The 26,079-nt window shown below is 43.7% G+C and overlaps 1 protein-coding gene across 4 annotated transcripts in view; it reads left to right on the plus strand.

The window, feature by feature from the left end:
• The window catches only part of VPS13B (vacuolar protein sorting 13 homolog B), a 667,453-nt gene that overhangs the window by 421,201 nt on the left and 220,173 nt on the right, over window positions 1-26,079 (plus strand). For all 4 annotated transcript variants that reach the window (XM_056124953.1, XM_056124949.1, XM_056124951.1 and 1 more), the window contains exons 31-32: window positions 1,141-1,267; window positions 4,576-4,719. In XM_056124953.1, the coding sequence (XP_055980928.1) occupies window positions 1,141-1,267; window positions 4,576-4,719 (271 nt within the window). The remainder of the gene's footprint in view (window positions 1-1,140; window positions 1,268-4,575; window positions 4,720-26,079) is intronic.

Consider the following 26,079-nt stretch of genomic DNA (forward strand, 5'->3'; position numbering starts at 1 on the left):
TCTCTCTCTCTCTCTTTCTCTCTCTCTCTCTTGCCCACACCCAACTATAATCAGGAATTACTCCTGGCCTTGCACTCAGGGCTCCAGGGTCACTCCTGGCAGGACTCAAGGACCATGTGTGGTGCCAGGGATGGAATCTGGGTCAGTCACATTCAAGGCAAGTGCCTTACCCCCTGTACTATGTCTCCAGTTCCTAGTTACTCATTTCCTCACAATTAACTTTAGTAAGGATTCTTCTTGACACGTAGAGCTTTTGTAAAGTATGCAGAAACAATTCACAGAAGCCATTTTACATTGGATACTTAAGACTTGGGGAAGTTGGGAGAGGTCAAAGATTAAGAAGATATGTCTGGGAGGGATATTATCCATGGTGGTGGAAAATGGGCACTGGTGGAGGGATGGGTATTTGATCATTGTATAATCAAAACCCAAGCACAAAAAATTGTAACTCTACAACTGTACCTCATGGTGTTTCACTAATAAAAAGGAAAAAAAAAGAAGATATGTCCGTGTAACCTAGTAAGATTAGAACATTGTCAGTTGTCAAATAGAAGATCAGAAATATTAAAAATAGGAAACAAAAGAACTGCCAAAAAAAATCCAAGAGTGTATGGTCAGTAACAAAAGAGATGGTGAATTATTTGCAAGAACAAAAGATAAAAGCAAAGAAATTTTTTAAAGTCCTAGGAGGCTGCTAACATGAAAATAATGAGCACATCTGAAATTTTTTAACGTTTTTTTTGTTGTCCTTGTTTGGGGTTTTTGTTTTGTGTTTGGTTTTGCTCAGGGGTTTTTTTGTTTTGTTTTGTTTTGCTCTGCACTCAGGCATCGCTCCTGGCAGGGATCAAGGGACCATATAGAGTGCCATATATCAAACATGGGTCAGCCATGTGCAGGCAAGCTCTCTGCCCACTGTACTGTCTCTCCAGCCCATGAATTTCTCAGTGATTGTTTTTTTTTTTTTGCTCTCTTTATAAATCTGGAGTTAAGAACTGAAGATAGAAAATTTTGGTTATAGAATTTGCAAACAGGCATGCAAAAAAAGGTCGTATGATTTGTCATACATACAAAGATTGTACCAGTTTAATGAAAAGTGTCCTTTAAAAAATGTGACTAATGATTTCTTATTTAATCTTTCAGCATACGCCGGCATCAAGAAAGAAGAGCAATTTTGACTCCGATTTTAACAGATTTTTCCGTTCGAATAACTGGAGCACCGGCCATCATTTTTACCAAGATAATTTCTCCTGAAAATATGCATACTGAGGTTGGAACTTCATGGAGATTTTATAGTTTAGTGAATAAAGCAACTCCTCTCCGCTTGGGAGGGGTTCTCATTGATGCAGAGTATCCATGTAATTGAAGCATCCAAAGGCTAACACAGAATAGCTTGTCCAGATTTTCACAAACATCTTGTCCAAAAGTTCACATATTGTGCTAAGCATGATATGCGCTCAACTTACTCTCCCCACTCCTCCACCATTTATCTCTGTCTAGTCAAAACAGGCTGCTGGGAATGACCTTCATGAGAGAGTATCCAGGGAGTACCTTAGTCTTCACAGCTTCCTTCTGAGAGCAGTCTACCAGTGTCCACGTTAGAATTGAGGAAAGAGAGGTCGCATGACCAGTGTGTTCCACAGTGATTGGTGGCTTCAGGCTTCCAGTCTGATGACAGAGCTATAGTGTCTCTGTACCCAGAACAGAAATGGGAACATTGCCTTCATCAAATATAATTACTATTAAAAAACAATTCTTTGTAGAAATATGTCATTCTACGAAGGTCATTCAACAAGGTCGTACGCAGTTACTAAGAAAGGTTTGGGGAAAAATAGTTGCAGATTAAATGCATTAATCAAGATCAATAAAACTTTACTTTCCTTCTTTAAGTTTCACAAAAACCATTTGACATTTACAGTAGTCCCCCAGGGAAAACCAGAATTAGGCATGATTTCTTATATACCCTCAAAAGGTGTTTGATAAAAGTTAACTATGTCTACTAATATCTTAGATTTACTTAGTAACTCAGTTGATTTAAAATACATGGAACTCCTCTTGTGGTACGTTGTTTTTATACTAATGCTGTTACGAAAATATGAATCACGACACACATTGAAATCATTTTAATGCTGACTTTATTTCCTATTTGGCTTACAAAAATGAAATATAATCACTCTAAATTGTGAATTGTGAATTTTTCCCCTGAAAATACTTTAGTTCTTTCTTTGGGGCGGGTGGTGGGCAAACCCAGTGGTGCTTAGGGCTCCTCCTGACTCAGTGCTTAGGAGTTGCTTCTAACAGTGCTCTGGGGGCCATTGGTGTTGGGAACTGAGCACAGGCCTCCTGCATGCAGGGTACGGACAAGCCCTTTGAGCTATCTCTCTAGCCCTGAAAATAGTCTGTGTGTAGCCCCAAATATTTATCTTCCATCATGAAATTCATAAACAGAAGTAACATGTCAAAGTGCTTAACAAAATACCATTAATTAACGCCTCTTCTAATTGAAGGTCTTTATTGAGAAGTTCCTGTTTCCAAGTGAAAAAAGTATAAAGCTGGTGTCAAATCTACATTTGGGGCTAACAGTACAGCAGAAAGGTGCTTGTCTTACATGCAGCCAACCTACGTTCTATCCCTGGCATCCCATATGGACCCCCAAGCACTGCCAGGAGTAACCCCTCAGCATTGCTGGGTGCGGCCCACTCAAATTATTTATCTGTTGCCTATAATTATCTCTATATTAGTTGCCCTTCATATTGTTTTGGGGGGAGGCAGCTACTCCCCACCATGCTCCAGGGACCTCGCCTTGGACTCCATCCGGCCTTTGAGATATCTCCCTGCGCTGCCTTCTAAATTCTTTTGAGTATCCAATTAATCAAGAGATCATTTAAAAATAGGCTAATGTTCTATAGAAGTAGAATTATTCTTGTTTTTTTTTTCGTGTTATCTGCACTTTCTACCAATTGTATTTTTTTTATCTTACTAATACAGCATAAGTTATTTACAAATTTTCATAGTAGGTAGCTATTGTGATCGATCCTGGATGTGCTTAGTAAAATTCTCACCCCCCCTCCCCCCAGGGAAGTATTAAAAGTAAAGGCCCTACTTTACAGGGAAATTTACTTTACAGGGAAATATTATAGCTGGCAATTTGTATGTTGGAGCCCGAGAGATAGTGCTGCAGTTAGGGCACTGGCATTGCATGCTGCCAACCGGGGTTTCATCCCTGGCAGCTCAAATGATCCCCTGAGCACAGAGCCAAGACTAAGCTCTGAGCACCAGCAGGTGTGGCGCAAAAACAAAACTAACAAAAAATTTTATGTATCGATTCAAAAAACAACTAATCTGAATACATATGCTTTTGTTTTTTAAAAAATATATATATTATTAAGGTAACTGCTTCTGAAGCATGAAAATGTTTATACTTTCTAAGGGTGGAATGTTAACATTCCGGCACTCTCTACTGAAGTACCGTTACCTGGCCAGCGCAGCCCAGGGGGCCTCTTTGTATCCCTTTGCATTATTACTTGAGACATAACACAAGAATTCTGTTGATCATGATAAATACAGGGAATTCAGGAGGAGGAAAGTTACTGACTTACAAAGATTGACCATTTCCAGCATGCCATTCCTTGTGGCTTTATTTCAAGCTCCTCTACGCTGCCTTGTTTGCATGTGGACCACTCACAGTTCTTGTATCTGTTCCCTTGGAAGACACTAATTAGGAAAAAGCTTGTTGGACGTCTCGAGCATCTGAACATTGTCCATATGCTTCTCATGATAAGAGGCAGGACTTCTGCTTATTAAGTGAAGCTTCTGGGTTGTTTTTCATTTCTGCTTTTCTTCTCTGACGAGTTTTCCAACAATGAGCCTTCAAGTGACTCAGTTGTACAGAACAGCACCAATTAAGCAGTGGACATCTGCCTAATGCTGCCAAGAGTTTAGCAGTTTGAAGAAGGGGAATTAATTAGTCTGGCTGTCTTTGGCTTCAACACTCTCTCCTGTTATAAATCATGCAGAGTGTGTCCTTTGGAGATTTCTCCAACCATACCGCTTGCGAATGTGCTGGTCTGGCTCCAGTTGCTGTTCACATCTGTCCACCCAAACAGTGTATCTGCCCCCAAAGCAGGTTGTCCTTCAAGGCCAGCCTTATTTTAGGGGATATCCTGGGTTCTCAGACAAAGAGCTTGGCATTTAGGCAGTGCTCTGTAATTATTTGTCGGTTGGAATGAATCGTCAAGAATTTGCAGCAGAAGTAGATCATTTCTTGCCGTTTGAAACAGGGCTCGTCGTTTGAGTTATGAAAAAGCAAATGTATGTGAAAAGATGAAAAAGTTGTATTGTTAGTTTATTGCTAGCAAAGGGCCTGGTGCGCAGCAGGCCCTCATAAATGTTTATTAAATTAATCCATTACGTTCTGTCAAGTTGCTCTGCTTACCATTACTGCTACTTCCATTAACATATGAACTTGAGTCCCAGGAGACTTAATCAAAATAATAAAGGTCAAATAAGTAAGAATGATAAATTAGCATCTAATGGCTATCATGGTTTTCATCTGGACTTAACCTTTTTTTCCTGCAGGAGATTTTGGTGTGTGGCCACTCCTTGGAAGTGAATGTAACCACGAACCTGGACTTCTTCCTCAGCGTGGCCCAAGTTCAGCTCTTGCATCAGTTAATAGTAGCAAATCTGACGGGCCTGGAGCCAGCCAGCCAGACCACAGAGGTAACTGTCACCTGATCTTGGTAATGTGTCTCTGCCTTTACAGGAGAATGGGGAACTCTGACTCAGTGATCTCTGCTCGTTGCTCTTTATTGAATTTCCTTCAAAGTCGAGTCATAAGTAATGTTCAGTTGGTGTTGTTTTGTTTTTGAAATGCGTTTGGTCTGTCCTGTTCTTTTTCATGCACCTTTAGCAGCACTGTCATGGCCTCACCTCGGAGAAGCCTCTGCCCCCAAAAGATGAATTATTACCCGGCTACAGTTTGTTCGGTACAAGGCAAGAAACTCTGTGTCATGTTCTCTTGCTCGGGTACAGGACAGGCATAGGGCCCCTCTTGGAAGTGAAGTTTGCAAGAGGGCTATGGGGATCTCTTTAGTATATGACTTCTAGACTTTTCTCTCCCATGCTCAGTATGGACACAATCATAAAAGTTGAACGCATGCCTAGAATTTTCATTTTGATCCAGTGTTCTTTGGAAGCCGGCTTTGTAACCACAAAGTATGTCAGCAGGGAAGAAAGCAAGCTGCTAGTTAGATGCTTCTCCAGGTATCTTTTCTTTGCCCTTTGTTCTCATACTTCTGTAATTATATCTGTGTTTTAAGTTTTAATAGAAAAACTCAGGTGAAGAAAGCATTTTTCCATAAAGAAGACGCTGCTGTTAAACTTGTCAGGAGCCTTGGAAAGGCTCTGAGTTTTGCTTATCCGGGGGACGGGAAAGTCAGAGGGTTTTCTGGAAGCCCAAGGTAGCTAGGCCCTGGGCCCGGGAATGTCTGAAAGTGAGCTCAGGTTTCTTCCTCCCTGTCTCGTTGCTGCCACCTGGGAGATGGGTGTGTTCTTACGGTCCGGGTCAGTGGCACCTACCTGTGCATACCAGGACTCGCCAGCTCACGCCTTCCAGCGGAGGCCTCTTCAGCCTCTCAGAGTGCATGTAACTTCAGTTTATCTCTTGTTCTGTTTCTGCTCTAAGAACTATTTTATAGCGGTAACGTTCTAAACGTCTTAAAGTTAAGTTTCTCAAAGTGGGTCATTTTGCTTTTCTCTGTTTATGATTCTGTTTGCTTGTTGGATTTTTTAAAAGAACCATAGTTCTGTGCTAGCTTAGGAATAGAATTATGTGACAGGGAGATAAACCTCTGGGGTGAGGCCGGGCGGCCCTGCTGGTGGTGCTCCAGGGCTACACCTGCCCTGTGCTCAGGGCTCTCTCCTCACGTGCTCTCGGACCATAGCCATCTCCTTGAGAAAACCAAGGCCAGTTCCCTGCTCGGCCAGCTCCTTAACCCCAGTACTCTTCGCCCAACCCTAAAATAACCATCTTAGTGTGTTAAACATTAAATAAACAGAAGTATTTCCCCATGGCATGGTTGCCTAATGCCTTTGGAGTGATTCTAGAACAGTATTTTAATTCCTCTTTTTTTGTGTGTGTAACCTTAATGAATCTCTCTCATTAGTGAGATCTGTTTCATGATGGATCTTTTTCAGGGGCTGGAGCAATGGCACAGCAGGTAGTGCATTTGCCTTGCACGCAGCCGAGCCGGGTTCGATTCCCAGCATCCTTTGTGGTCCCCTGAGCACGGCCAAGGGTAATTCCTGAGTGCAGAGCCAGGAGTAACCCCCATGCATCACCAGGCGTGACCCAAAAAGCAAAGAATAAAAATAAATAAATAAATAAAATCTAAAATCATATCCCTCATATGATAGAAATGAGTGAGGCTCTTTTAGTTTATTTTTGCTGCTTTAATATGTATTTGTGGCCTTTCGTTCCTTCTTGAAAATACTAACATCCCAGACAACATAGTAATTAAAATGGTAAGTTTTATAGGTGTTTTCCCATGAAAATGTGGCTTTGTGAGGGAGTACAGTTTGACCCTATCCAGCCTCTCCGGGTTAGATGTGGAAATTTCTAGCATTTGAGAGCTTGGGCGGGGATGGCGCAGGGGGCCGGAGCACACGTGCTGCCTAAGGGAACCTCCGGTTCCATCCTCCAGGGCAACACATGGTTCCCCAAATGCTACAGGGTTAACCCCCAATTGTTTTTTATTGATAAGGAATAAATTATTAATTAGATGTATGTCTGATGGCTTAAGCATAGACCTTAACTGTGAATAGAGCCTTTAAACATAAGGCTCTGCTAAATTCACAGTGTATGTGTGAAGGACTGGTGTCCTTAAAATGTCCACACTGTGATATTTATCTTTCATTTAAAGTAATCTTTTGGGGTTTGAGAGGGTCAACCTTGGCAGTGCTCAGGGACTTTCACCAGCTCAGGGGTCTGTGCTGATCCCTCAAACCCAGGACTTGGGTTCAAACCCAGGGCTCCCAATGCGAAGCACATGCTCCATTCAACTTTGCACAAGCTCCATGGCCCTGTCTTTGTCTTTAAAGAATTCTCGACCAGAGTTATATTTTTAAGACTTTGTTTTCCCCAAGTAATTCTGGGTTTTATATTTTAAAAATGTTGAAAGCCGGGTACTGAAATTTCTGAGAGGATCCCTGATCCTGCTGGGGCAGAGCTGTTTATCACTATCCCTCACCAGAATGATGCATTTGAAAATAGATATTAAAGAGCTGTGATTTACAAAATCATTGATAGTTGCGTTGTAGCCAGCGTCAGCTTCCCGCCACCAGTGTTCCCAAACTCCCTCCCCACCCCGACCCCCACCCCGTCTCTGCCTGTCAGCTTGACAGGTGCATGACGGAGTCCCAGTGGCTGCAGCCCAGGTCTCATGTCTCCAGTTCTGTGAAGTTCCTTTTCAACCATTGCTTCCCATTTTCTTCTTCCTCCTGGATTTCTTTCCTTCTCTGTACTCTCCAAACACTGGGATAAAGGGTGATGTAGACAAGAGTGATGCATTTTTTTAAGTCAAGGATGAGCTGGCTTTGATACCTCATGTTGTCCGAATCCAGAGTTTCCCTTGGGATTTGTTCTTAGTGTCATATGTTGGCAAGTGTGGACTAGCCTCTAATGATGTACCACTCAGTACAGTAGCTGGTGGGTTTTCTCTGCCCTAAACTCTTGCCCCAGCTCCCCACCCCCGCCCGGACCACCTCTGATTTTTCTGCCTCCATGGTCATGCTTCTGCCAGCATGTCAGGTAGTAGCAGGCATCCAGTATCTACCCTGTAGGCTGGACTTCTTTCACTTAGTAATCTGTGCTGAAGATCCCTCTATGTCTTTATGTCCCAAAATAACAGTAGCTCTGTTACAAAATATTTTATTCAAAGAAGTTAGCTTTCATGAAAGGGCAAGGCTTGTGTGTAGATTTTTTTTTTTTACATAATGTCAGAATGTTCATGCAGCATTCATTAAGAGACTAACTTTGTCCGTTGTGTTCCCTTTGCTCTTTCGTGAAACAATCAGCTGAATATAGTCATGGGGCCTATTTTGGGCCCAGTCCTGTTTTACATTCTTTTATTTGGCTCTTCTTTAGCCAATCTCTCTCTCTCTCTCTCTCTCTCTCTCTCTCTCTCTCTCTCTCCTCTCTCTCTCCTCTCTCTCTCCTCTCTCCTCTTTCTTCTCTCTCTCCCAGCACTTGGAATCAGTTCATTAGTATCTGTGCAGTAATGCATTTCATTTTGACTGAGATTGAGTTGAATCCATAGATCACTTTGATAAGAAATGACATCTTGACAATATTGAGTCGTCCTGACTCTTCCTGTCCAGGAACCTGGACTGTCTCTCCACTTACAATCTTACTTGACTTGTGGTAAAGTTATGTCCTCATCAGCCCTTCTAAGATGAAAATACTTTAAGTTAAGAATACTTTTATGGGGGCCTGAGTGTAGTACATGGGTTGTGGCACACGCCTTGCTTGCCGCCATAATGCTGACACCACTGGAACCCGCAAGTGTCATAGAGGTCCCTGAGCACTGGCAGGATGGCCCAGGGAATCCCCAGTGTCATGGGGCCCTCACGTGGAGCCACGGCCTCGTGAACCAAGGATTGTGGGAATGGGCACTGCACAGGTGGCCCCTGTTTCCCCAAAGTACATCATACATTACCCCTGCCTGTTTAAACTCCCCAGTTAGATGAGACCCTCTAATGCAGAACCTCTTGGATCCTGAAGCATTGTCTTTTCTGGCCACTGTGCCGACAACGGTCACTCTCATAGTGGTGGCCCCAGGACCACTGCTCCCTGCCGCCGTCCGCGTTCCCAAAGAGGACCCGGCTGCAGGTGGCTAGTCGGCATTTGAGTTCGGCTCTGACAGTAATCTCTCACATCCCCAGATGCTGCCCAGGCCTCAGATGGCCACTGTAAGCTGGCACTGTTGCTGGTCAGTTTTTTGAGTTCATTCACCCAAGTTTTGTAGTTTGTCTTTTCTAGACGTTGTACACATTTTGATTTATTCCTAACTAACTTTTTGGTGTGCTGATGTAAATTATAATATTTAAAATTTCTGATTCCACGTGTTCACTGTTGGTATATGGGAAAGCAGATGACTCGCGATGCTATCCAGTTACGAGTTCTAGTTTTCATGTCCACTCTTTCTGTTATTCTTAGACAGTCATGCTATCTGTGAAGATATGATGTGATGTCTTAAATGGCACTTTGTGTACTTTTCTTCGCATTTTTTACCTTTTGCACAATTATGCATCACTTCACAATTTTTTTTTTTTTGAGAAATTCACTATTGGGTTTTCTGGCATTGTGCTAACATCGTGGAGTGTGTTTACAAAACCCGAGTGATGCCACCTTCTGCACAGCCAGGCTTTCTGCTGGGGCCACCATCTGCTGGCTGTTACTGGAAAGACCTCATGGTGCTCAGGGCTGCCTCAGTGAGGACCTTCCTGAGCAGGCGGAAAAGGTGGCTCAACGCACTTTGCCCCGTGCCTCCTCTTAGCGGGATAAAGAGCCTTTGCAGAAAATTTAAAGGTGCTCGTGATTCAGACTGAGAATGGAAGAGCTGAGTAATCAGTCTCACATCTGCCAAAATCATGAATAATAAAGCTCAGACGCAAAGACTCATCTGTTAATTTGACATGATTAGTTTTTTAGAATGTCATATTTTTATCAAAGTCATACGTGAGGGGCTGGAGCAATAGCACGGCGGGTAGGGCCTTTGCCTTGCATGCGGCTGACCTGGGTTCGATTCGCAGCATCTCATAAGGTCCCCTGAGCACCGCCAGGAGTAATTCCTGAGTGCAGAGCTAGGAGTAACCCCTTTGTATTGCCAGGTGTGACCCCAAAACAAACAAATAAACAAAAGTCATATGTGAACTTTAGGTAAAGGTAAAGGTAAAGGCCCTCCCGTTGATCGTCGATTTGCTCGAGCGGGCCCAGTAACGTCTCCATTGGAGACTTTGTTGTTACTGTGTCTGGCATATCGAATACTCTCAGTAGCTTGCCGGGCTCTCCGAGAGGGGCGGAGGAATCGAACTCGGGTCGGCCATGTTGGCCGCTTGTAAGGCGAACGCCCTACCGCTGTGCTATGTGAACTTTAATGGCAGATATTGCTATACTAAGTCAAATAGGATCACCCCATGATACTGCTGCTTTATCCAGTTCAGCCACTGTGAAGTGTACGTTTCAGGTGTTTTTCTGATATTTGTCTCCCTGTCTCTGAATGAACGGCTCCTTTCTCTCGATGCACTCATTTTAGTGCTTCTTATTCAGGTGGTATTTGATGTAGGTGAGAATTCCGTTTATACGCTCTCCTACTATAGTCGTCCTACTAGTTTTGTATTATATTTTAAGTCGATAGGAACTGCTTTCATTATAAAGGCTATATAAATATTGCGCATTTCTCAGTGAAGTAATGTAATATGATTATATTTCCTGTCTTCTTTGTTTTTCTTGAATTTAATCACTGCTACATTTATTTGTTCGGTTTTTTTAAAATCTGTATATCTTTCCTCTTTCTCCTTACACCACTGCTGACTCCCACCAGTGGCTTTACTTAGTACTTGACGGGTTCATTTTTCACCTCTACTTTTCACTCAGAACCATTTTTCCAAACTTCCTCTTTCTACCCTTTCCATTTGGGAGAGTTCTACCTCCAGAGCAGCGACTCATGTGACACAAAAGTGCCTGTGAGAGAAAATGGTGGGTTTTGAGATTAACATAAAGAGTATTGGAGATATAAGGTGCCAAGTAATTCAAGTTTTTCCTATGAATATGAATCTGTAAAATTGCCCTCATAGTTATCCCATGTAAAAGTAATCTTTTGAGTTCATACATAGAAACAGCTTAACAGTATAGGGGTAGGATTTAGTATTACATGCCCAGTACTCTTTTATTTTATTTTTTTTTTAAGTTTTTCATGAAATGAAATATCTGCTGGGCTTTTGGTTCTGAGCCGTGTTTGTGTGTATTTCTGGTGAGGTGGCTGGGCTTAGGTGACAGTATTGTAACTCTTTCAGCTTGGAAATTGTTTTTTTTTTTGAAGTTGCACTTGTTTGGGGAGTGAAATTGTTTTTTGGTCGACACTGAAGTGTTCTTGAGGGCAGATCTGACCGGCCTCGGGACTGCTCGAAGAATTGAGCATGAAGAAGAGGGAGAGGGGCTTGGCTGGTGCCCAGGTAGCACTTGGAGGAGCAGAACGTTGAACTCATCAACTGGAAGCAAGTGGGCCCCGTAGCGGCAAGCTGCTTGCTCAGTCTTCCTCGAGCTCTCGGTCTCACTCAACCTACTTCTTCTTCTGTCTCTCTCAGTGTTTCCTTCTCTTTCCCCTTTCTCTCCCCATGGCGCTCCTTTTCTTCTCTCTCCATGCCTCCACAGCCATGACTCCCCACGGGAAACACAGTCAAAGTGTTTTTCCAGTCTTCCTGACCACCTGCATCCCGTAAGGTGTGTTTCTCCTCTCCTTAGACCTACAATTTGATTAACATCTTTAATTCTCCTTTCATTTACCATTCTGTATGGACACAGTAATAGGCACTTTTAGGCTTGTAGGGTGACTCTCCTGGGGACATCTCACCACAGACTCAAACTACAGTGCTCAGGCCAGATCAATCATTCCTAACCCCAGCAGGGTTCAAATCAAGTTATTACCTTTTGGATCATGACAGAATTTGTCCATGACCAAGCTCTTATAGTTCAGCATTATGGCACTTCAGCCAGGTCCATTTCGATGCCAGGGTAGCTAGCTCACCGCTTGCCCTGGGTCCTTCCAATCCCTCGTCAGGACCCTGCTTTGGGGGATCTAGGAAGTAAGGGCAACTGAAGCTTAAGTGAGAGACCAGGTGTCCATGAAGTAATATCATCTGGAGTCAATCAACTCCCAAGCCACAGGCTTGTCTTCTTAACTGTCTTCCTGTATCCATACAGAAAGCAATTGCTCTGAAATAGCTAACCATGCAAAGGACACTAAGGAGAAGAGAAAGACAATATTTACAAGTCAGAGTCTGATCAGGAGAAAAAGGTAATTGATAGGTTGGGGGCAATCAACAAACACAAGCTCCCAGCAGCCATGGGGGAAGGGCAAACCAACGTTATCCTACACAAACTGTTGTTGAAAGAAATCTGAATAGCTACAAATACATGAAAAGACACCAATGGGTCAGTAACTTACTGATGGCAAGACCTCGTAAGTTCATTTACAAACTCATCCAAATCACAATAAGCACCACAGCCAACTTTTTTGTAGGAATTTACAGGATTCAAAACTTCACAATGAAATATAGGAGACCCCAAACAACCTAAACAATCCTGGAGAAAGAACACAGTTGGAGACCTAATATATCTTGTTGTAAACACTTCCGACAAAACCAGCAGTCGACAAGGCAATGTGCTGCTGACTGACAGGACACTTAATCATGCTCTCATCACTTCTTTTGGACATTGTGCTATAGATTCTAGTTAGGACAACTAGACAAGAAAAAATGTAATGTTTAAGGCTTCTAATCAGATCAGCGGTCTAGAGGTAAGAGTCACAACTCAGTTGGGTTTCAACAAAAGTAACCTTCACCATTTATTTATTTAATAAATAATTTATTATTAATAAATAGGATCACATCCGGCGATGCACAGGGGTTACTCCTGGCTCATGCACTCAGGAATTACTCCTGGCAGTGCTCGGGGGACCATATAGGATGCTGGGAATCAAACCCGGGTCGGCTGTGTGCAAGGCAAATGCCCTACCCGCTGTGCTGTCGCTCCAGCCCCAACCTTTACCATTTAGTGGGGGAAAGAACAGATTTTCCATAAGCGAGTCAGGGACAACTGGGTATTCATATTCAAGAGTGCAGATTCCCCAGAGCAGTGCCCAGGCTGAGAGACGGCTCTGAAGCTCCGGGCACGCAGCAGACTTGGCTCTGGGCCCCAGCACCACCTCGTCCCTCAAGCACTGCCATGTGTGATCACTGAGTGCTCCTAGGTGCTCCTAGGTGTTCCCAGTCCAGCGAACAAAAAAGAGTGAAGGAAGATGGGCCCCGAAACAGTTCAGGGGCCCAGTGCCTGCCTTTGGAGCATGAGACCTGGGCATCCATCCCCAACACTACGGCTTCAGTGGCACTGCCATGGGGCTCTCTGGGGTGACACAAAGGGAGCTCCCTGGAGAGCTCAACCAAGTGTGTACAGGCAGCGCAGCCAACGCAGGCCACACAGGCAGTCATGGCAGCAATTACATGGGAATGGAGGGAGGGAAGGAGGGAGGGAGGGAGGGTGAAGACTGACACTCCCTCACGGAGCACAGAGCTCGGCTGTTCAGAGTCTTAAACACTATGGGGAGCAAGAGCCATAGTACAGCGGGTGGGGCATTTACCTTGCATGTGGCCAACCGAGGTTCCATCCTCAGCATCTCATATGGTCTTCCCACCACCCAGGAGTAATTCCGGAGTGCAGAGTCAGTAGTAACCCCTGAGCATTGCCAGGTATAACCCAAAAAGCCAAAACAAAACAAAAAAAGCCAAGACAAAACATGCTGTGGCTGCTAGTGTAAAAATCAACATAAAATTCTTAGCAGAAATCGTAGGTATAAATCTTTATGCTCTTGGACTAGGTCCTGTTTGGTTATATTTTTTTTTATTAAGGCACTGTGTTTTACAAAGCCATTCATAGTTGAATTGTGGCATACAGTGCTGAAAAGTGCCAGTGCCACCACGGCTATCCCCAGGCTCCCCGCCCCCCCGCAGCCCATCCCCCTACTTGCCTTTTTGACAGGCATATTTTCATTTTGATGGGTTTTGGTTTGCTTTCTTTGGGGACCACACCCAGCAGTGCTCAGAACTCCTCACTCTGAACTCAGGAATCCCGGCTCAGAGGACCATATGGGAATCCGGGGAGCAAACTCAGTCTGTCACGTGCAAGGCACATGTACTGTCCCTCCCAAAAGTTTGGTGGTTTTTTTTTTTAACACTTTCTGCCAATCGCACAAGTAAGTAACAGCAGCAAACAGATTAAAATGAGTCTTTCCAAAATGAAAAACTTTTTTTGGCTTCAGAGGAGATCACCAGGAAAATGAAAAGACCAGAGTGGTAACCAGATTTTCAGTTACCTTTCCAATAAGAGAACTAAAATAACTCTGAAACCTTAGTACTAAAAAAAGAAAGGCTGTTTTTTTTTAAAATTGGCAAAGGAACTGAAATAGACATTGTTCCAAAGATAATAGAAATGACCCGGAAGGTGATCGCAGAGTCCTTAATACCATTCATCATCCGGGGAAAACCACCAAACCCACCAGGAACTGCTGTTTCTGACCCCCTAAAAATCAACGAACAGCAAGCCTCTGCCAGGTGGTGAGCAGTCAGCCCTCTGAAACCAGCCCCTGCACAGAACCTTCACCTGCAGGACCCACTGCTCAGGGGACCTTGGGAACTGAGTAGACCAGTTATAAAACAGTCTCCTGAGCTCCTTCCCTGTAATGAATTGTCCTTACTTTTTCTTTTTTTAACTGTAATTGCCATGTTCAGAGCCGCACACCTCTGGAGTAGGTAACGTGGTACTCCTGATAAAGAGCTATATGCCAAGAAACAGCAGGCAGGTATGCTAGAAGAGGGTAGACTTGACTATGGAAATATGGGTGAAGCATGCACTTAACTCAGAGACTGTGACATTTCACAGAAGATGCACAGGAGAAGGTATTTTTCTTTCCCAAGAACTCTGGACACCCCGCCCAGATTTGTGTCCAGAGATGGACACGCTGCTCAGGCAAGGACAAGGTTTCACATGGGGACACTCTTGACTGTGGCCCGTTATGTTCAGACACCACCCAGCTGGAGTTATTTGGTCACTGGCTTTTTCTCCACCACTGTCACATAAAGAATACCTGTGGAGACCAAACGTCAGTTTGACATCATCATCCATCCCCCTTGTACAGTTAGCGAGAAGCATTTTATAGGCTTCTGGGGAAGTCTCCTGTCTCCTTCCTTTGCCTCCTCAGAATATCAGCAATCGAAGTGACTCGCCACTTGTGACTGTGTGGTGGTACGCACGGGGACAGACATTATGCACTCGTGATAGCCAGGTGGTTAGATGAAATACTCCTCAGATGTGCGTGACACGTGGCTGACAGTGGCCATTAGGTTGTAGGGGTGGGGGAAACACACTTTAAGCTTCTGACATCCGACACCTTACCTAAGATCAGATGCAGTCCTTACCTGTGCGTCTGTGTGTTCTTTGGTGCGGACAGTCAAACCCAGGGAAAGGCCTGAGCACACAGTAGAATTTAATGCCAAATAAATGCTTGGAATATGAATTAATAAGTTGCTTCCATAACTCAATGACACCGGTGGTGGCACTGGCCCTTTCCAGTACTGTTTCTGCTCATAGACTTAGAAAATAAGATGTCTATCATATTTTCAAAAGAATTGAACGAAATTGATTAATAGGTTTGAAGGAAACAGTTGAGTACATACTAAGTCCTTTGAGTACCAGGCTGAAATGCTTTACCCCAGCAGTTAAGAGGAGTTAGAAGTAGCTGAAGTAGAGAACAGCCAGGTGCGCTTTGAAGTTCAGGCCCATTGTAGCCCGACCCTCTCAGTTGGACCCATATTCAGTTTGCAGACTTTCAACATAAATGTCATAGTTACATTTTCCCTTTTTTTAATTTAATAGAATCAGATAGTTTTCATTAGGATTTGAAATATCTGTAACTTCTAATATCACCCATTGTTCTTAAGAAACTACCATTTTTCTAATTTTTTTTTAAAGATTCCTTTTTAAAGATGGTCTGGACAGAAGGATGAGAGGGCCAGGATGGCCCTGGGTAATAGTCATTTGCCTGTAGTAATTACTCTGTTATTCCTGAATAGCAAGTAATCATCTTATTAAGCCCACTTAGGAGGTAGTGTGTGTAAGGAGGAACATATGCGCACTTTCAGAGCAGTGTTTTAGGGTAAAAAAAATCTTTGTAGCAAAATAAAAACCATATTTTAGGGGCGAAGACTAGAACCACATCATTGGGGAGCTGAAGGTGGGGGCTCTTTGATCCCGCACTGCATATCCTGGAGAAGAGCGAGGACAGCTTACAGAGCTAATTGAGCATCCCTTCCTTTGCCTTCTCTCCTTCCTCCTCCTCCACTTAACCACTTGGTCGTGGGCACTTCCTTGGCTCTCTTCTGCCTTCAGATTGCAGTACTGGCTCACTTGGCAACCTGTGCCAGACTGGGTTAGTACCTGCTCTTGGATACAATGAGGTTCTCATGAGGTTTCCATTATAAGTATACAGTCCTTACTTTGTGTTTCTTCACTGTTTCTAAAGTGAGTACTAGTTTCACCAAAATATGCTTATTTCCTGGGACGTTTTGCTATTATTTGCTGTATTTTGTACTGTCAAACACTGTACTCCCGTTGTTCATCGATTTGCTCGAGTGGGCCCAGTAATGTCTCCATTTTGAGACTTCTTGTTACTGTGTTTGGCATATCAAATACATCACGGGTAGCTTGCCAGGCTTTGCCATGTGGGTGAGATACTCTCGGTAGCTTGCTGGGCTCTCCAAGAGGGGCGGAGGAATCGAACCCGGCTCGGCCGGGCTAGCTGCACACAAGGCAGTCGTCCTACCACTGTGCTATCACCCCACCCCAGCCAACATGGCCGACCCGAGTTCAATTCTTCCGCCCCTCTTGGAGAGCCCGGCTACCGAGAGCATCTCGCCACACAGCAAAGCCTGGCAAGCTACTCGTGATGTATTCCATATGCCAAACACAGTGACAACAAAGTCTCCAATGGAGACATTACTGGGCCCGCTCGAGCAATTTTGTACAAAACTATCGAAGAAATAAACAGCTACAGGAAACATAATACCTAACCTCCTATGAAGCATCTTTTTTAAATATTGCAGTTAAAGTGGTCACAGCATGATGGTAAAACTCAGTTACTTCCTGTTCCATCTTCATCTGCAATTTTTGTCTCTTGAGGCTGTCCCATCACTTCCCGTCTGTCCTACTGAATCTGTGTTTCTTTCTTTCTCTGATAAATTATAAAGATTCTCTCTGACCCTGAATTCTATCCCTTCTGACAGACTTCTGGTCCTGAATAGCCTTTTCTTTCTCTGAAATCTTCCTGGAATTCCAAGTGCTACCTTTTAATGCCACGTTCCTAGTGGCCAACAGGAACACCTGTATGTGAAGAGAAAAGCTCCAGGAAAATAGGTTCTACCTTTGTTACTTCTCCTAGTTAAATTGCTCATTTTATTATTATAACCTAGTAAAATAGGCTCTACCTTTATTATCTTTCCTAGTTAAATTGTCATTGTATTATCATATCCTATTAAAATAGGTTCCGTCTTTGTTACCTTTCCTAATGAAATTGTTGACAAAGACTTTGCCTTTGTTCCCTTTCCTGAATTGTTGCCTTTCCTAGCTGAACATCTGACAAATGCACTGGCTGTTCGAAATGACTAAGAATCCTTATTTTGCTTGGTTTCCTATCTCAGAGTTTGCACATTTTTAATAAGCCACTTTCCAAGCTTTTAGTTCCCATTGCATAAAAGAATCAACTTTAAAAAAATGTATTAGCGCCAGAGCCATGGGAATGTATATAATTCTCATCTAAGATTTCATACATTTTTAAATTGCTTATTTCCAGAGAATTCTGGCTCTTCTTCAAAGTTCTGGCAGCAAATGACTTAAAACCCTCTTTACAGAGTATAGAAGCATAGAAAAATAAACAGCCAGGCTTCGACTCAGTAATCTTTCTTCTACACATTTTACGATTCCTGGATTTCGGCAGATGGACTATAGGTGACTCCTGCCTTTCTGAAATTCCACCTTTGCAAGGCGCAGAAGGACTCTGAGGAAACGCAAGTGTTCTGTGCCTTCCCTTCGTCAGTGCTGGCTCCATCTTCACCTGTCAGAGCCCACCCAACTGCACATTTTTTTTTTGCACTTGACTGTAGGTATTTTTTTTTAATTAATTAATTTATTTATTTTGAATACCCACCCCTCCACCAGTGACCATTTCCCACCACCTCGGATCCCAGTATCCCTCCCACCTCCCACCGCCCCCACCCCACCCTGCCTCTGTGGCAGAGCATTCCCTTTTGTTCTCTCTCTCCCATTGGGTGTTGTGGACTGTATAAGAGTTAAGCCTGGTTTTCAGGGAGAAACGTTGGATGATTTACTTTCCATTGATCACCTTGCATATAGGGAGATGTCCTATGCGGGTATTTAGCCATGCAGTTTGGAGTAAAAGTCCTGGTTCCCGCATACTCGAGCTATGCTTGTAGAGGCTCATGGTCACCGGGGTTCCATCTGGAGGAGACAGGATGCAGCACCTACCCCATCTAGGACTTCCCGGTGATCTCGGCTCTTTTTGGAACCTGGTGCATTCCCGGGAGCTGTGGAGCCGCCCAGCAGCCTTTCTTCTCTGCGGCTGTGTGCTGTAAAGATGGCGCTGGGGGGCGGGTTGTGGGCATGACTTCCGGAATGAGAGGCTACCTGGGGGCCGGGCGTCCCGGTAGTTTGGAGGAAAAGTCCAAGTCCTGGTTCTCTCACACTTGAGCTATGCTTGTAGAGGCTCATGGTCACCGGGGTTCCATCTGGAGGAGGCGGGATGCAGCACCTACCCCATCTGGGCCTTCCCGGTGATCTTTGCTCTTTTTGGGACCTGGTGCATTCTCTGGGAGCTGTGGAGCCGCCCAGCGGTCTATCAACTGCACGTTTTTAAGGGGTGAATCTCTTCATTTATAATTTACACCCCGGTAAACCTTCTAGAAAAATGCTCAGCCCCTTGGGAGCACAACTCTGGTAGCTGTGGAAGTGTACAGCCCCCGTCCATGCCATGGCTCTCACTGAAGAGGCTGTTCGGGATCTACTTCACCAGCTCACACTCACCTTGGTGTCAGGCAAGCCCAGTGCTCAAAAGAGTTTTCCCTTAGTCTCTCCTCCCTCGCTGAGCTGCAGATACAGAAACTGAATCCGTGGAAAGCCTTTTCACCTGACCAAATTCACATAGTTAAGAAATAGTCGAGCCAGGCTATCCCTGTCTCTGCCCCACTCCAACAATGTATTGGTTCAGAGAGCAGTTGAAGGGCTGGAGAGCTCATGCAGGAGCAGGGCACTCGCCTGCTTGTCACCCACCCTGACCCTATCCCGGGACTGCATGTGGTTGCCCAAGCACCACTGGCATGATGCCTGGGCACAGTCAGAAGAAAGTCCTGCTCATAACCAGGTGTGGCCTCCTCAAACCAAAGGAAAAAATTATAATCAGTAAAAGAGTAGGAGGTGGTTGGAGGTGGTTTGTTAACCGGACTGTCCCGCTGTGGGTTTACATACACAGGAGAGGGGAGGGGATGAATTCAGTTCCTCAAGGTCTTAATTGTTCTTCTGGGAATTTTTTCTTTTATCATTGCATGACCATGGTAAGCCACCGAGGTTTCAAATAATGGTGTACCATGGTCACATTGACCTCAGAATAGAGATGGGGTGGGTATGGAAAGCTCTGGAAGCTTGGGAAATGATTCCAGTAACCTAGGCTGGAACCCAAGCACTACCTTAAAGCAGAGGAGGCAAACCTGTAACCAACTCAGTGCATTCACTTGAGGTGCTCATGCAACATGGGAAACTCAAAAGACTTATAGAACTTAAGACCAGTAGAATTATAAAAACAGAACAAAACAAACACATAAATTCAGGCTACCAGCTCTAAATTAGCTCAGATTTGACTCTTTCTTGCTGACAGCTCAAGAGAAAGAAAATTCAGATATCAATAAATTTCTCAGCTTTTATTGGATTTTAGAGTCTATAGATAGTTTTTTTTTTTCTTTTTGGGCCACACCTAGTGATGGACAGGGCTTCCTTTTGGCTCTGCACTTAGGGATCAGTCCTGGAAGCGCTCCAGGAACCATCTTGGGGTGCTGAGGATTGAACCCAGGCAAGGCAAGCACCCTACCTGCTGTGCTCTCTCTCTGACTCCAGTTTGAATTTTTTTTATTAGAATTGTTTGACAACACAGAAAAAAAGTGTAGTGTTTTTATATACCCTTCTTGATTTTCCTCATTGACTTGTAGTCTCCTCTAGACAAGAGCTGCCCCAACTTACCCCACTTCAGAAAAGTTGTTGAGGTGTTTGTAAACTGTCATTGGGTTTAGATATCTCCTAAACACAGGCAGCCACAGCCTGGACATTTCTATTCAATCACTCGTAGGTTGTTAATGTCAAGTCTCAATCCCCCTATGAATGACTAGAAGTTTCTTTCTAGAACTCAAAAGTGGCTCTGTTCTGTCCTGAAATTTGAACCAGTTGGAAGGAAATGGATTTAAACTCTGCTTCATTGTATGAATGAATTCTGCATAGAATTATGTTATACATGTTCTTCTTTAAGTGATTTCCTCTCAGTGTCTTAGTAGAGTGTTTTGCAGTCATTAATTTTAGGTCTTCTAAAATTTTTGGAAGTTAATGCCCCATCTGTCTGGTTTTTGACCAAGGTTTATCTCTTCTCATGGACCATATTTACATAAAATCTGAAAATGGGCTCCAATAAACTCAGAAAATATTGGGGAAACTGGGGGGTTTGAGTGTATCCATATAGGAGCAATGAGTTATGCCACTGATAAGATTTTAACATTATTTGGGTGGAGAGCAGAGGGGTGGAGTCTGGGTTCTGTGTGATATGCTTTTGGTCCTTTCATTTAAATTTTTACTTTATTTAAACACCATTATTTACAAAGTTGTTCACAAAAGAGTTGTGACCACCATATCCGCTTTCTGTTGCTGCTGTAACCAGTGACTGCAGTGATGGCTTAAAGGCGCCACAAGTTCATTTCTGTTTACCGACAGTACAGCAGGTAGGGCGTTCGCCTAGCCCATGGCTGACCTAGGTTCAATTCCCGGTATCCCACATGGTCCTCCACGCCCAACAGGCTTAATCCCCCAGCCCACTGCCAGGAGAAACCCCTGAACACCACTGGGTGTGGCTCACAAATGAGAAAAAGGAAAATCTATGGCATGCAAGTGTTGCACAGAACTGAAATCAAGGTGTTGGCAGAGCTGTTTGCTCCCGGGAAGAAGCCATTACTTCATCTTTTCTAACTTCTGGAAGCTTCTTTTGTTTCTGTGACTCTCAGATTTTCCCTGCCTTTGTCTTACTTTCTCCTGTTGGGTGATACTGCTTGTTGAAAGCTAACTTGGCTTTATTCGGGAGTTGGCGTAGATAGGGGTAATCAGAATGGTCTGTTCAATGACAGAGCAGAACCCCAGCCAGGCCCCGAGGGAGGAAGTGGCCCAGTAGAATTGGCCTGCTGTCAGGGAAGAGCATTCTGAAGCTCCGCCATTGTCACTTTAGCTTTGCATTTAGTCAAAGGGTTAGTAAACAAAATAGAATAATTTTTATAAGCCAGCTAAAAAAATATTCCTGTGTCGGGTTAGTATTTAAAGCAACAAGTGGGCAAACAGATGATTAATAAAGTCACGGAATGACCGCATGTCAGGGCTCTGGGAGTCCGCAGCTCACCGGTAGCATCCACTCAGTCAGCCCCAGGGTCTAGAAATCACTTTCAGATCACTTGGCCCTTCTTGGTTGTCCAGTATCACTCCATATCATAGTTTATCTACTTTGTGTGCTTAATAGTTGTACTAGAATAAAAGCCAAATACTGTACAAAGAATTCATTGCCAACATGCAGTTCTGAACTCCTGCGATTTGCAGCAGACTGATGGGACAGGACGAGGGTCCAGTGCCGAGCTCTCGCCTTGCTGTCTCGCCTCAACTGCCACTCTTCTCCTCCAGAGCAAGAACTGTGATGCAGTGGGCGTTTTGTTTTTAATTTTCAATGTCGATTTCTTTGCACAATCTGGCTTTGGTTTCTATTTTCATACTAGTAAAATGAACTGGAAAGTTTCCGAGCTTTTCTATAAATGTGTGTTTTTGTTTTCTTTATAGAAATAAGATTCTCATAGAATAGGTTTATTGCATTTTCTCTGAAATAATACATGGCTCAAGGAAGAATAATATATGTCTAAGAATTTCAGGAATTTTATTTTTTTGCAGTAGCAGGGATTGGCCCCTGGCCCTTCCTCTGAGCCTCATCTCTGAGCAGGAATTTGTATCTGATGACTCAAAAGGAGGATGATTTTGTGAGCCATTCACTGTCCACTTCTTATTCTGGTAGTTAAGTCCCCGAAGAACATTAGCTCGGTTCTCTCGGCAACTCCAGAAAATACAGGTTCTGATTGGCTCCATCATTTTATAGGGATGCCTGAGGCACTAGTTAGGTTCCCCTCTTGCCCTTCCTCAGGAGGTGGCACTCTGCGCTCCCCCACTTCACTCATCCTGTTCTCTGGCATGTGTCTTAACTCCTTTACCCTTCCGTTTCCTCCTCCGTAAAACAAGTATAAGAGGCACAATCCCGAGGCTTCCATAGCTCGCAGAGTCTGATGGGCCTGTGCAGGGGACACTTGTCAGGATGGACAGGAACTTGTGCTGGTGGCAATCCTGGTGCTTGGTGCTCAGTGGAAACTGTGTCACCGATCCCCACAAAACCATCCCCCTCACTGAGCACCACATTCAGCCACGAGGCCTTATCAAGGTGCCAAGACCTCCAGGATCACCTTACTGAGCCGCCTTCCGTGTCCGTTTATTCCTGGGCGCATGGACCACCACAGAGTGATTATCCCAGAGCTGATGCTAGGTGTCAACTCACTCCTTGACCCAAAAACCTCCCATGCGTTGCCTGCTTAATTTGGTGAATGCGGTCTTTTCCTGCCTTGTCCTTCCTTCACAAAGCCTGTGTTGTTCATATTTGGGTCCCAGTAGAGTGACTGGGGAATACTGAGCTTGTCAGAATCCCTGAGGCCTTCTGCCCTGCCTGCCCGGAGGAGGGTGCGGAACATATCACACAGCCTCGCCAAAGGCGGGTGTCTTCCTGCTCAGCCTCCTGCTCCCCGACTTGTACCCTGCCCCAACCACTGCCTGTCTCTCCCCGTTCCTGTTATTTCTTAATCTTTCGACTGTCCTCATAAGTTTGTGCTGATACCTTGCTGAGCCGTCAAGGCCTAGCTTAAATATTATATTCCCAGAGCCCTTTCTTTCTAATGGAAGCACTCTTGTGTTGGTAATGCTGCTTCAGAAATCTTTCTTCCCTGCTACACTGGCTTTAAAATATCATTCGTAAAAATGAGCCCTCCCTCCCCGCCACCCAACTGTTTCTGAAGGCAGACGGCTTCCACATTTGATCTGACTTGTCTTTGAGCTACGTGGGCACATGGCAGGTATTTCGGGGGCTACAGACCTTTTCTGAAGCTCTTGGAGAGTAGACATGCTCCCTTACTGATCTCAGTTGCCCTGGTGCCTCACTCGAACCAGGCTAGTACTTGGTGGCGCTTGTTTTCTAAATCCACTTAGTCCTGCTAGTCAGCTGTACTTTGTTCAGGCAGCATTTATTACATCTTTACTTCTGTGCATACAGATTTGCCCTTCTATATTCACTCACCCTCCCCAGCTATATTCCAACTAAAGTCCCAGGCAGAATTGATGGTAGATAGCGAGATTCCTGCCATGTATTGCGTGCTCAGGTTCTTTTAGTTCATGGACTGGTTAGCCATGTGGAGAATCAGAGTTATGGAAATGTTTCCATGCCTTCATATTGTTGGGTGGTAGGGTATCACCGAGCATAATAAAACAGGACCTAAATGCTTGCTTAAAAAACCAACCTACGTAGCTGAGGGTCTTATCATCATGGGCCATCCTCCCAAAGAGGCATCTGCTATAACTACCTTTCAAATAATGTTCTAATGTGTTATAGTTGAGGTAACGTGTTTACAGTGCTCTTGGGGTACACAGTTACCTCACTCCTACCAGAGTGCCTAAGACCACCCCCCCAAGCAGGTCCCTATGCTCCCCACCCCCACATCTCGTGTTAACCAGTTTTGAACAGACCTTTTTTTGTTGTTCAAAAAAAGATCCAAGAAAATACTGGTTTGTATTTATGTATATGTAGCCTCTTAATTCTTAATTTTCACTTCTCCTCAATTAAATACACAATAGCGCTGTAGCACTGTCCTCCCATTGTTCATCGGTTTGCTTGAGCAGGCCCAGTAACGTCTCCATTATGAGACTTGTTGTTACTGTATTTGGCATATCGAATACATCACGGGTAGAGGAATCAAACTCAGGTCGCCCTTGTCGGTTACGAATAATAAATGACAAATTGAAGAGGGTACATACATTTCCACTTAAGAAATTACTTTAATCTTTGTAGGCTTATGTGATTTCATTAAGAAAAAATTACTTCATAAAAATATCTTATTATGTTGCTATTCTTTTAGAAACATTTCCGTATGAGAAGGAAGTCTCATGGGCTAACATAATTTTAAATTGAGTGTATATGGGCTTTGGACTTAGTCCAGATTATTTTAAAATAGTTTCCTATTTCTTGATGACTTGAAACAAATATTATCATTATTAAGATAAAATATATTTATCTTATTTAGCCTTCTACTAATGTAATTATCTGGGGGGGGGGGGGAAGTCATATGTGTTTGCCAAGTTTCATCTTGAAATTTTTGTTTTGCCAAAATCAGTACCAGGAGGATTTTTTTCAGATATATTGAAATGTGCCTTTTTGTCAGTGTAAAAATTAGTCAAGTATTTCATTAGTGAGGATGTTCTCATGACTTCCAAGTCATCTGCTAGAGGAAATAGTGTGGCCTTATGTAGTCAGTGACCCTGGCACTACCCCTTTTTCACAAGGATGGCCCAGCAAGGTCTGAATTCATTTGAATCTGCCTGGTGCAATGCTCTTTCACCCTTAATTTTATTAGGGGATCCACATGACGTTATGTGATTTTAAAAAATATCTTTTTTAAATCTAGTAGACACCCCTCAGATGTTGTAGATATGATCACTGTTGGAATTTGCTAATATAGATTAATTTATATTCTTTGACATTATTTCTTTTGACATGGTGAACTGTATGCTTAAATTTACCCGATAGTTTGTAAGTAATGATTTTAGAAATCTTTAGAAAAATTTATAAAATCATTACATATGGATAATATTCTTGGTATTCTCTGAAATCCAGAATTGTAAATTGTAACTTTGAAGACACTGCTATTCTGGGAATGGATCTCTCATCTAGGTGACAGAGGAATTGCTGTAAAATTTACTTTGCCACTAATAGAATTTCAGTCAAGTCACTTTAGCATTATGCTCTTCAGTTTCTTCCTGGGTAAGGTAGATGCTTTACCCTGATGAGGGGGCTGTAATACCTGAAATTAAATCTTACTATATTAATTCAATAACGAGTCACTCTACTAGAGTGTAGTACTACTTATTGGTCAGGGCCCAGTCCCCGGGGGCAGCTGCCTGGCCTTGAATTCTGTGTCAGCTGCATACTGACTGGCTCCTAACTTATTCATTTATGAACTGACATAAATTCTGTGATCTGTCCACTTGATTGTGTGACGATGAGTTGAGACTATGTGGTGCAAGTGGTTGACACAGCATCCGTGGCACATAGAGGGTAATTGGTAGCTGCTCATGTCCTCACGGCTTTTTTGTTCCTCACGTAAGGGCCAGGATAAGACTGGAGGTGACAAGAAATGAAAACAGGAGGTGAAATAAGAGAGAACATGTGCTCTGGGTCTCTTAAATGGTGATGGGGAAAGATCACTGTTTTTTTTTTATTTGAATGCTTGAAAACCATTTATCACATCTCCAGTTATTGTTCACAGCCACTGTGAACAAAACCTATTAGCTTCTAGGCCCACTGCTGCATGGAGCACAGCCACGAGTTCCTCGGCTCCTTCCACGGAAACACTCGCCAGAATAGTGTAGCTTAAACTGCCTGGAGCTGCTCTTCTTCCTAAACGCCAAAGCTCCTAGAACTAAGCATTGAGGAAGGACCGTTAGGCTTTCACTAAGTTTTCTGCTCACAGGCGGGGGCTGCAACACTCAGAGAAGTCACAGATGATGAGAAGATGAGTGTCACACTTTATGAAAGTAGGATCGGAGTTTAGGAATTCTGAATTTTAGGAGAAGGCACTTCTTGC

The sequence above is a fragment of the Sorex fumeus genome, unplaced genomic scaffold (genome assembly GCF_029834395.1).
Source record: "Sorex fumeus unplaced genomic scaffold, SorFum_2.1 ptg000053l, whole genome shotgun sequence".
Classification (NCBI taxonomy): Eukaryota; Metazoa; Chordata; class Mammalia; order Eulipotyphla; family Soricidae; genus Sorex; species Sorex fumeus.